Below are 12974 nucleotides of genomic sequence, written 5' to 3'. Positions count from 1 at the left end.
TGAACCTTAATATGTCTTTCATTTAATGGATTAAACATAACATGATTTTTTGGGATCAAATTAGGAATGTATCTGATATTCCAAAATTTGAATTCCTACTTTTCAGAATGAAGCAAGTCAAACAAATGATTTGACACTGATTTCACAACCTGTTTTCAACACTGCTGATATTAAAATTAAAATCATATGAATTTTAGATAACTGTCCAAAATTCAGAGTTGAGGGGTACCTAGGTGGCTCAGTTAGGTAAGCGTCTGACTCTTGATCTTGGCTCAGATCATGAACGCACGGCTCTTTAGTTCGAGCCCTACATCAAGTCTAACACTGACAGCACAAAGCCTGTCTGTCTTTCTCTCTTTCTCTTTTTCTTTCTGCCCTCCCCAACTTGTGTGTTCTCTCTCTCGTTCTTAAAATAAATAAATATTTTAAATAAATAACTAATAAAATAAAATTCAGCATTGAAACTTCAACTTAATAAGTAATTCTCTTTAGTTTGAACAAGACTTAACATGTAGCAGACAACCTAGGGGAATGACAGGATAAAATTGTATGAATTTGTTAATCTATATTACTTGTCATATATATATATATATTTTAATTTTACATATATAATTAATGTCTAATGGGGGAATATATAAAATTTTACATATATAATTTATTGTCTACTGGGGGAATATATAAAACTTTTTATCTAATGGAAGACAATGACATAGTTATATATATGTACACTACTTAGTTTTATTACTGCTTTGTTTGTAATATTTTGTTTAATGATGAAAATAGAATATACAATAAAGGAAGAAATATGGAGAAAAAAGACATCCAGTGAACTGTGTTCTCAAGAGCACTGGACTTCAAAAGATCCCCTAGAAATCAAGCTTTGGTTTTTCCACTAACTAGCTCTGTGATTTTGTTTTCTGGTATTTTCCAAGTATAAATTGAGAAGTTTCCACAAGATAATTTCCAAAGATCCTTGCAAATCAAAATTCCCTGAAGCAGAAAATGAAACATTAGTGAAATCCATAAGATACATTCTTTTCTGACCCAATAGTGTCCAATGTGCATTACTAAGTTGATCTAAGTTAAGAATACAAATACATGTGTTTGCTTTTCATTCCCAAACATCACATTTGGGAAGAACTGAAAATGAAAGTTCCACAGTATGATCCAAGACAATATGCATAACGATTTTCTTTTTCCAAAATATATTAGAATAGCGTAGGGTTAGATCATTCAAACTTCCACATCGAGATGAAAACAAACTAGTTCCCCATCCAAAATTAAAAAAAAAAAAAAAAGTCTAGTAATTATGACAATATAATTGTCATTATCAACTTCACAGGCAAAGGATAGGGAACACCCGGACTTTCTTCTTAGTGATGACCCTCACTAATCCTAGCTTACAACCATCCGAAATCAAGTCTCCAGACAGAAGTACTGGGCAGGATGCAGAATGATCTGCAGGACAGATGTCTGAATGGAAACGGAATGCCAAGGTGAGACGGCATGCTGAGTTCCCTTAGCGTCAGGTCCTATTTCTGTAAGTTGCTTGTCTAGAAATACACTTTTTTTTAAAAAAAATATGCTGTCAATCCAATTCTTGTTCTTCCAAATCCAAGTTCTCTCCATGATTACATTTTACTTTCCATCATGGGGATTCTTACCAAAGCACTGCCTCTGTAAGATTTCATTGCATATACACATCTGCTACATGCATGGTGCCAGTTTGATTTGGGTTTAAAAATTCTTATCCTCTGACAATTTTCAAGACCTGTAAACTATTTTTTCTTTCAGAGTCACAACAAAACACCTGAAGAAGGATACATGTACCTACCGCAAAGTGAGAAAAAAAGAAATGGAAATATTATTGAAGTAGAATCGATGCTTATATGATACTCTTGAACACTAACATTAGAACTGACAATTGTAAGTCGGAAAATCTATATTCAAAATAAAAAATAATCCCCAGTCACTTCCCAGATAGTTCCACCTCTATCGAGAAATACTTCTGTCTTTTCAGCTCAAGTGTGGCATTCATTTTCTCATTTGCACTAGTTTTATTTTTATCAGTTGGGAATACTTTAATAATGTATTCTTATAAAATACTTCATTTTTTTCTGGAAAAATCTCATGAATAATTGGATATACATTTTAACTTAAAGTAAGTATAATAATCTAATGAAGGATAAGGATTTATACATGTAAAGAAATTAATGTTAAAATGACCATTTAAGGGGCGCCTGGGTGGCTTAGTCGGTTAAGCGTCCGACTTTCGCTTGGGTAACGATCTCGCGGTTCGTGGGTTCGAGCCCTGCGTCGGGCTCTGTGCTGACTACCAGCTCAGAGCCTGGAACCTATTTCAGAGTCTGTGTCTCCCTCTCTCTCTCTCTGACCCTCCCCTGCTCACGCTGTCTCTCTTTCTCTCCTAGAAATAAATAAAAAATTTAAAAAAAAATGACCATTTAAAACAATGTTAAGTATTTCGGAGCTTGTGCTCATTTTAATACAAAAATCATACCCTTCGGCGCCTGGGTGGCTTAGTCAGTAAAGCGTCCGACTTTCGCTTAGGTCATGATCTCGGGGTTCGTGGGTTCGAGCCCCACGTCGGGCTCTGTGCTGACTGCCAGCTCAGAGCCTGGAGCCTGTTTCAGTCTGTGACTCCCTCTCTCTCTGACCCTCCCCTGCTCACACTGTCTCTCTCTCTCTCTCTCCTAGAAATTAATAAAACATAAAAAAAAAATCATACCCTATTCTTACCAGGCTCGTAATTCTCTAATGCATCCCATTATGTCCTGAATAAATCCATATGTCTTTACTATGGACTACCTTGTCCCAAGCTATCTTGTCCCTACTACCTTTCAGAGAGCATTTGCTACCAAGCCCCTCTCTCCCTTTGTTTTAATTACAGTGGCCTCAGGTGGAATACACCAAGCCTCCTCCTTTGCCTAAAGCTCTCATCCAGATATTCACAGAACTCACTTCATCCTTTCGGTTAGCCATGAGCTCAGATATTCCCATTACAAGGTCTTTGTCCCTTTTCCAAAACAATACACTTCTTAACCCTGCTTATTTTGTTTATAGCACCCACCAGTACTTGGTGTGGTTTTCCTTCTGCCTTTACCGCTAGAATACAGGGTTATTAATTAAGGTCAGGAAATTGGCAGTTATGTTTACTGCTGTGGCCAATGACAGGTAGTAAGTGTTCAACAAAAGTCTGTTAAATTGAAACCAACTCTATGAGTCATATTTTGATTTCCTGAGAGTATATGCTACTGGTAAAACTCTGGGTTTCCAAAAGCACTATTACTGTTATTCTTAGAAGCAAAGGGAATGAGAAAGATGGAAGAATCAGGCCCACATGAGAGCAAAAAATACAAGACCTTTCATTTTTAGAACAAAACCTTCCCATCCTATTTGACATTATTTCAACTGTCATCCTCCTCTTTCCATGTTATTTTTTCTCATTATTAACATCTGATAATTCACTGCCTATTCTCCCCACACTTTTTATAATTCAGGTCTTCTTTACATAACAGACAAGTCAAAATTCCCAATGCAAAATGCAGCGCACCATGCCAGAATGTAGATCTACACATGTATGTACATTTCACGTACCTGCCTTTTAATCGCTTCAAATAGGAACTTCTCTCTTATAGACTACATTTATCATATATGTCATTTATAGACAACCCTCACTATTTTTAAACAGTTCTATTTTAAACATTAATGATTGGGCCTAGATAAAGAAAAAAGGGCCAGCTCGTGTTTACTGGGGGGACCTAAGGGTGAAAGAGAAGGCAATACATTTCTGTGCTGATTCACTTGCATTGTAAGATACCTCCATATGCTTCCCAAAGGACCTGCAATTTACCAGCCTTCACCAGAAAGCACACTGATTAAGGAAAGAGCCATCGACAGCCATTAATTCTAACTTTTGAAGAAAATTAATTACAGATCAAAGAGGGGAAGAGTCTCATAGGTATCCCAAGTCCAAAGATAAATAATAAGGGTAGACTGCAGTACAAAGACAACATGTTCAGATAATAAATTCTAGTTTCCCCTAACACTGAACAAAGAGAAAGACTAGATTAGTTGATGATTGCTGATGTCAGGATGACACTGTTCCACAGCTGAGGAGCTCTCCATGGTGGGCAGGCATTACCTCACACCATGATCTTGCAAAGCTTTAATATAGATTTTTCTACATTTAGACACTGAACTAGTAGGTAATAAGTCCCCAAAAGGTATGGACCCATACCTCAAAAGCCTTTCAATCTAGTTAGGAAGGCAAGAAGTAAAACCATAACATAGACAAATTAACATTACTAATGTCAAATGTAATTACAACTATCGATGGTGTAGGCATGGGAGGTCGAGGTTTCATGGAGAAGATCACTGTAAAGTCTGTTTCTAAAAGAAGAAAATTAACGGGCAAAAATTCCAATGGGATCCACTGAAGCAAGGAGCAGTATCAATGTACACAGCCATGTAGAAACGGTATTGTAGTGCTGGGTTTTTTTCCCCCCAATACCAGACCATATCCCACATTGTCAAATCTAGCTGCTGAAGCCAGTGGTAGAAAAATGGCTATACACACACACACACACACACACACACACACACACACACACACTCGTATATGTATAGAAACATATATAAAATCAGAAAAGAGTACAAGGCATATAGAGACTGAGTGGGGGGTGGAAGGGAAGTAAAATCATTATTATAGCTCTGAAAAATAAATAATACTTCCTTTTCAGTGAATATTCTTTACCACTCCTGCTCTTTCAATGAAATAGAAGTTAAATTGTATACTTTTAACAACTCTCAGGCCAACTCTCTTTAGGTAATTCAGGCCAAATAATTGATTTATTTTCTTCTTTATTAGGCCAGGTAAAATACTTAACCTCCATATAGTTTGCTTCCAAATTGTCTAAGAGTTCACCAGGTAAGAACACATGGTTTTGTTATGTCAACTGGGCACTGCCACACAAAACCCCGGTACTGTGTAAATAAATGCAGGGCTAGCAGTGACACTGAGAAATGTGCTGTGAGTCACAGAGAGCAGACGTAGGAGAGAAATGCATTATATTATTGAAATAAAGAGAAAGTTTGTTCCTTTTCTTACTCTGTAGTATCAGCAGTAATCTCTAGATAGCTATTACTACATATTCCTAGATAATGGTTTATGGTCTTCAGGAAAAAAAATAAGTGAAAAAATGCTGCTGCTAATTGTGTAACTATGAGTAAGCCACAAAAAGTTTTACGTGTAGAAAATGATGGACTGTGAATGAATAACAGCTAAGTTCCTTTCCACCGTGAATTCAGAAATTAGGTAATAAGACATTTGAAGTTCATTAATTCATTTTCAAAAATGAGTATAATTGGGAGGAAAGTTTACACAAATACAAAATACATGACATCAGAATTAAATGAAGTAACTATACAAATAAAATAAAACCAAGCTGATCTGTAGTCTAGAGGAAAATCCTGAAAGGAAAAAAAAATATCCATATCATAACAGACTCACTGAAAATTAGAAACCAATCATACTCTAATATGCTGTGCTGACAGAACATATATTATCTCTTCCTGACATACCTTTGTTTGGCAACCAAGTAAATACTTGTAAAAAAGAAAAGGGAAAATGCTAGGTAAATACACACATTTAAAAGATACATCTATATGTCATGTCAAATACTGTCTATATTTAAATGATGACTAAAACAAAATAAAGACAGTTAAGGTTTGGTTACCTTAATGCTAAAAAAAGAATACATATCACATGTCTACATTTCTTTAAAAGTCCATTTTCAACTCCCAACAATTAACCCACTCTATAAAGAATTTAATAAAAATATATATCATAGTATGCAAAAATAAAAATTGATGTTTCCATAGCATAGCCCTTTCATTTGAAAGATAAATACTTGGTACTTCTTACCTCAGAAAGATGTATTTGATTAACATGCTAGCAATATTTTGGGCAGAGGCTGACACAGAGGAAAGTAATTCTACCCATTTTTAGCAATAACTGCGTAAACAAAAAGTTTCTATTTACTTAAATGATTCTGCAAGATAAACTCCCAACATTCCCCAAAGCTATGTAGTCAGAATAGTGATAGCTAGCAGGAAAATATTTAAAAGCTCATTCTTCTTTTTAATGATGTATATTTAACAACATACATGTGTTATGTAACGTGTATGTTTATATTGTAAGATATATAAAATGCAACATTTTAAATATATATATTGTATTTGATATATATAGCACATTTGTATGTACACAAAATATAACATATGTGACATATTTTTATATACAATCCCTCTCCAATCATGCCACTCCAAAAGTGGCAAAAAAAAAAAAAAAATGTATCCAAAAGAAGATACACTGATCTGACACAGTGTTAGGAAAACTGCAATGAAAACTATTTTGCTTCTTTGTTTCTTAAAACAGCAATTTAGTAAACCTATTAAAATTGAAATATTATAGTGCTAGTTTTTTTAAAGTCTTATGAATGGACAACTACACTAAGGTTTCTGGGAGCATAAATGTAATTCTACGTATTTGTCTGTGATGACACACTTCTTGTTTTCCTAGATTGGCTCAGAAATCGGAATATAATTTATGCAGATAAAATCATAAAGTTGCATGTTAAACAAAAACTTTACAGGAATGCCATGTAGTAGCTTCCTTTCCCACGTGAAAATTTGGATAAAAGCAACTTTGTTTTAAAATTAAAGAAGAACTGGACCACAGAAATTATATTTCTCAAGTTCTAAAGTTGTATGTCATGAGTAATACAATCTCTGTTTTTACTTTTTTTTTTAATTAAATTTCATTGTTATTTGAGAGAGAGAGAGAGAGAGAGCGTGCGCGCTAAAGAACAGGTGCACACACAGAGGAAGGGCAGAGAGAAAGAGGGAGAGAAAGAATCCCAAGCAGGCTACCCCTATGCGGGGCTAGATCTCACTGATATCATGACCTGAGCTAAAACCAAATCAGACGCTTAACCGACTGAGCCACCCAGGCACCTCACAATCTGTTTTTAGTCATGAACGTGAGGTACAGTGAATGTAAACTGACGCTGGACCTTGTTAAATATTTTTTTTTACAAAATCTTTTTTGATCATTGATAAACATTTGGAAATTTCCTAAATTTGGCACCACTTGAGTACCTGGATGAAACATAACTACTGGGTGCCATCTGCCAAAGGTCATTTGGACAAAAGAGGCGGTCTGGGTTCTTTTCCTTCCAAGACTGTCTATGGCAGCAATTAGAGTTTACATTACGGAAAGGAGGGAGGTAGGGGAGTAAACGGGTATTGAGGGCCAGTGAAGGTTGTAAATATGCACTGACAGAAAAGATGAGGTGAAAGGACAGATTCACATGGCCACTCAATCTAAACGCTGTTCTAAAAATTCTATCTGATACTTTCTTTCACTGATTTTTTTAAAATTGTGCTTTTAAGGTTTCTTACTTTAATAGGAAATGGGTAGGCTTAAAACCATACTTCAAAACATTAATTTTACCAGCATATTAAATAATTGATTATATAAAAGCACAGAAGAGAGCTGATATATATAAGTCACAGAATAGTGATAGTTCTGAGATTTCAGGGAGCACAAAAATGATTAGATGAATACACAACAGTTCTAAGACAGACTTGCTCATTTCTTCAGCCCAAAACCCAAGTGCATTTATTTAAAAGGACCTGAGAGGTAGATAATTCTGCCAGTCCTGAATTACAAAGCTCTTGCCTTTTTTCTCATGTAGATGATGTTTAAATGAGCTAGATTTTTGATAACCACTCTTTAGGATTCCATTTTCACTTCTATTATCATTAATTGATGAACATTAGCTCCATTAAAAATAACAGCCAAGTAAAAAGAGTTCAGAATATGTAAGGAGAAATTATTGGTCATCTATCAGACAGACCTTGATATTAAATTACTGCAGATTTTCCAGAAAGTTTACACCTGACACTTCAGCCATTACGTATAAAACTACAGGGATAAAATAAATTCAGCCAGTGGCTTTTACTGAATATTTTCTGTTCTTAAATAAAGCTGCTGAGTAACAATGCAGCCAAAGACACCAAAATGGCAGGCTTTAAAAAAAATTCTGTTTCTCCAGGAAAATAAAACACATTATAAATATGTTTTGATTAGAAACTGAAGACATCTTTCTAAAAGAAGCTTTGCTATATTATAAAGCGTATACTTTCTTAAATGTTCACATATATTTTTCAATACATGGATTATATTTTAATTGCATCGACATTTCTACATCTTAAAAGTATGACTGTTATAGTCCATCAGGATCATTAACTAGCTAATTTCTTCAAAATAAAAATTTTCAACTTCAGTGAAACTTAAATCATAAAAGTAACTTCCATTTTGCTTCGAAGTTTTGAAAAAGTGTATTTAGTTGTTCTAATCTACTTACATACAGAACACACGAACTAAATCCATATCATGGATTTGACTTGGGCATTATGATTCAGTTTCTTAAATTTCAAAAAGATGCTTATAAGTATTTTATTTATATAATAAAGAAAATGTCATTAATGGTTAACACTTCCACTTCTTTTTTCCTGAAAATAAAAATAAAGTTCAAAAGAAAAAAGTCATAAAATAATAATAACTTCTCATGTCTAGAATAGAACTTCTAGCTGGATGAAATTAGCATCTCATCAATATTCATTATAATAATAGCGATATTCAATCATATAGACAGTATATGATATTAAAATGATTCACTGATACTTCATGAAAAACACTACCATAGACACCAAATTTCAATAGATAGATTTCCTTAGATAGATAGATTTCCTTTTAATGTTTCTTTATTTCCTCTTAAAACAGAATTCTTTTTATTCATATGCATTTCTGATTTGAAGTCCTGATAGTGATTTGCACTCTCTAATTGTCTTTAACAAAGATTTCAAATGACAAAAAGACAATAACCTCCAAAATCATCCACATATATATAATTCTCTTTGATAAGAAATAAGCACCTACGCTGTGCAGGTATTCTGTATCACCTTCAAAATTTGTCACAAAATTACCACCACGATAAAAAGGACATGGAAGCAGTAGGATATGGATTTTCACTGATTTGTGTTTTTACTGCACCAGTAGTAAAAAAAAAAAAAAAAAAAAAAATGTGAAACAAAATCAAAATCATAGTATGGTATTTTAGCTTAGTATAAACTCTTAATTAAATTCACACAAAAATTGTTCACATATAAAATAGTCCACTAGTTGGCCATATGACAACCTGAGACTTTCTGCTCAACACAATATGGCTAATACAATTAAGTTGACTTTAACCACATGGTCATTTAAAGAAGACAATTAGATTAGCCAGACACAAAACTTAAAAAAAGCAGCCTTGGGAATAACTTTTTTCCTAGAGCCATTATCAAAGCCTTACTGAACTGATTAACCATGCAAGAAAAGCAGCAGAAAGCTGAAGAAAGGGCACTAACATCACTACTTGGCTTACCTAAGAACTCATAAAAGTAAAAGACTCTAACCATTTTATTTTATTAGATCCTATTATATATAAATTCTGCTACTTTTCTGCAGTTGATTAACATTAATTATTCCATACTTTTCCTTTTTTCTACCGTCTTAAAAAAATCTTAATTCTAGCTTCATATTTATTTTTTAAAAACCACTAATTTGGACTGTGTCTATTGAGTTGCAAAACACCATTACCCCCAAATAAGGAATATAGGGAAGGATTCTAGAAGGATATTAAAACGCACAGAATTCTATAATACAATCGCCCCTGGTGACCATCAATCTCCCCAGATACTACTGCTCTACCTTCAAAGTGTATTTAATGGTCATAGGCCCATTGCCTTATGGGATCTGTAGTTTCTAAAAAAAAAAAAAAAAAAAAAAATGTGTGAGTGATAGTCACTGGCTTTTTTTTTTAAACAATGAATTTATAGTCTTAAATATGTTGCAAATATCATTCTACTTCATTTTATAGAGTTGATCAGTTTCAGCCTTGATATTCTAAAACTGCATACCCTATCATCCAAAATGAAAATGCATATATATGAATATGTACATATATATTACAAATTCCTTGGAAAATGATATCTATAATCTGTGTTTTATAATGTTGCAAAATAAGAATTATGGTTCTTAGAAGGAAAAAGCATGCCACATGTATCTATTTATGTGAAAATAATACTTCAAATATACATGAAAACTTTTCATTTGAATACACTGGAACTCTCTCTAGGCATTTCAACATATATCATGCATATTCACATCTTTATTTGGGCACCATTTTTTTCATGGTCATATCTTTATGTATTGATATATATTATCCTTCCTTATATTCAGGAATTCTAAAATTTCTTTGTGTAAATATCACTTTCAGGTATGCAATCTCAACATGTGCCACCAAATCCTTAAATAACTTCAACCCATATCATACCCATTTCGTGGCTAAAGAGTACTCAAAACCAAGTAGGTAATGCTTTCCCAAACCCATTCAGAAAAGAGGGAAAAAAAAAAACCATTTCCTCTGCACGGTATAAAGTTATTGGGTCCACAATCACTTCGCCTATATCCAATCTCCACCCATTTCCCTTGAGGGCACCTACCCTAGAGTTGTCATGGTGACGATGGTATACCAGAAGGCAGCAGGGATGCTGGTGAACTTGCTGGCCGAAGACCCCTTCTCTGCGTAGAACATGACTGTGGCAAAAATGATGATAGCCATGGTGAGCGAGAAGAGCAAGAAGCCCAATTCTGAGGCACAGCTCTTCAGCGTGTACCCCAGGATGCGCAGGCCTTGAGAGTGGCGGGAAAACTTAAAGATCCGGAAGACCCTGAAGACTCGGAGCGTGACAAAGGCTCCGCTGACATCCTCATTGTCTGTCATCACCAGCCCAATGTAATAAGGCAGGATGGCCACCACGTCGATGATGCTCATGACGCTACGCACGAAACGGTACCGACTGGGTGCTGCGGCCAGGCGAAGCAAGTACTCAACGGTGAAGATCATGACGCAGGCTGTGTCCAAGCAAAAGAAGGCCACTGCATACCGCTCCCCACAAGGCAGTTCCTTAATGTGACCCGGGCTAGACCCGCACGGCACGGTTTCTACCACATTAGCAATGACTGAGACGGCAATGAAGAAGCCCGTCACGTAGTAGAACACCAGGGCCATGGTGCTGGTGTGGGGGTTCTCAAACGCCCGCCAGACCCTCTGCCGCGCAGTCATGGTGGGCAGCGCGCTCTCTCCCGCGTTGTCGGTATCGGCGTCGTCCTGTAGACGCTCCGCGTTCTCCCGCCTGCGGTCCTTGTACTCCTCGTAACAACAGTCCCCGATAATCTCTGGGATGAGGCCAAAGAAGGCCAGCTCCTCGTCGTAAGCGGAGATGCACTCGTGGCGGGGATAGTGGAGCTTCCCAGTGCGGTAAAAATTCAAAATATGGCGGAAGATGTCTGGGTCACGGTCAAAAAAATACTGCTGCGTTTCCGGGTGGTAGAAAAAGTCCCTCTCCGAACTGCCCAGCAGAGTGTCTGGATAGCGTTCCAGGGTGTCCTGCCACGTCTGGAAACGCGTGCCGCTCACGTTGAGCACAATCAGAGCATCTTGAGTCCTTTTTCTCTCTTGCCTTGGGGGAGCCGGCATGGGCCCCGAGGCCACAGGCATCCACCCAATGGCTGCGGCCCGGGCAAAGGGCAGCCACGCGGCTACACCCGCCGCCATGGTTCCTTGAAGCGGAGGCAAGGAGGGCGATCAGGCGTCTACAGTGGGTCGGAGTAGCCACGCTCCCTCCCTTCTGCCGTCAAACACAGTACTGAGAAAGGGGGTCTGGAGGTACCAGTTCTATTCCAAGGTACTGCTCGTGGTGAAGTCACGGTTCTCGGGGAGGTAAGTTTCCCTCCAACACAGGGATGTGTAGTAGGAAACAAATAACGTGTATATACACACCGTCCTACGGATCACAGCCGGCAGAACCTAAGCAAAGCTCTTCCAGCAGCCGGACCAGGCCACTCCCGGCACAAGTAAGTGCACAGGTGACTTTACATGCGGCGATTTCTTCAAACAGGTGCTTTGATTTGTCCCCTGACACAGTCTGGATAATGTAGGGTCAGTAGGCGTCGTGCAGGATGCAGAAAACGAAGGGCAGTCACCCAGGGGTATTCTTTTGATGAATTAGGGGACCCTTCCACCTTGCCTTTTAGCTCTTTCAAGCCTTCTCTTTCCAAGTGGCCCTTCCCGCCAAAGGAGTCTCAGAAAGGCGACCTGTTGTCGTAGCTACCTAGATGCGGTCACAGCCGCTGCCCCATCGCCGCCTCCACTCCTCGGGCCGTGTTTGCAGAGATGGAGGTGCTGTGTGGTGGGCACGGTGGGGGGGGGGCGTGAATACAGATCCTCCTCCCCCACGTCTACAAGCACCCCCCGTATGTGCCGAAAGCGTCCGCCCAAGGGCCCCTTCACTCTCTTTTCAAGTTCAGCCCAGGTGCAGCGTGACAGTTACAGAAGCCGGGAGCTGGCAGCCGCCGCCGCCGCCGCCGCGGCCGCAGCCGCCGCCGCCTCCGCGCAGAACGCGCCGCGCTCGCGGTACATACCTGGCAAAGTGCGCGCCGGGGCTGAGTTGCATACAGACTTTCTGCTCGCCGTGCACCCGGAAAGGGAAAAGCAGAGGAAGCGGCTCCCGAGCCGCCGAATCCGAGGCGCCCAGAGGGCATACATAAAGCTCCGGCGAGCTCTTCTTCCCCTTCCCCCAACCCCCTGCGCTTCCCTCCTCCTCTTCACCTCCCCAAAGCCAGGCGCAGGCGAGCCGAGCAGCAGCAACAAGTTCAAAAGGTGCCGGAGAGGCGAGAACGGAGGGGACTGGCTCCTGGCAACTTACTGCGCCGCCGCGGCCGCCGGGGCGCGAGCGGGGCGCTGCGGGGCGGCGGGGCTGCGGGGCGGCCGGGCGGCGGGCCG

At 38.5% G+C, this 12974-nt stretch overlaps 1 protein-coding gene across 1 annotated transcript in view; it reads right to left on the bottom strand.

The window, feature by feature from the left end:
• KCND2 (potassium voltage-gated channel subfamily D member 2) overlaps positions 1 to 11893 on the bottom strand; it is a 487892-nt gene extending 475999 nt beyond the window's left edge. Inside the window, exon 1 of the mRNA XM_039255016.1 lies at positions 10633 to 11893. Within this exon, the coding sequence (XP_039110947.1) occupies positions 10633 to 11747 (1115 nt within the window). The 5' untranslated portion in view covers positions 11748 to 11893. The remainder of the gene's footprint in view (positions 1 to 10632) is intronic.
• Between the last annotated feature and the right edge of the window lie 1081 nt (positions 11894 to 12974).

Source organism: Hyaena hyaena, unplaced genomic scaffold (assembly GCF_003009895.1).
Source record: "Hyaena hyaena isolate Hyena2069 unplaced genomic scaffold, ASM300989v1 scaffold_508, whole genome shotgun sequence".
Lineage (NCBI taxonomy): Eukaryota > Metazoa > Chordata > Mammalia > Carnivora > Hyaenidae > Hyaena > Hyaena hyaena.
The sequence above is the reverse complement of the archived record's forward strand: the minus strand, read 5'-3'. Positions and strand labels throughout refer to the sequence as shown.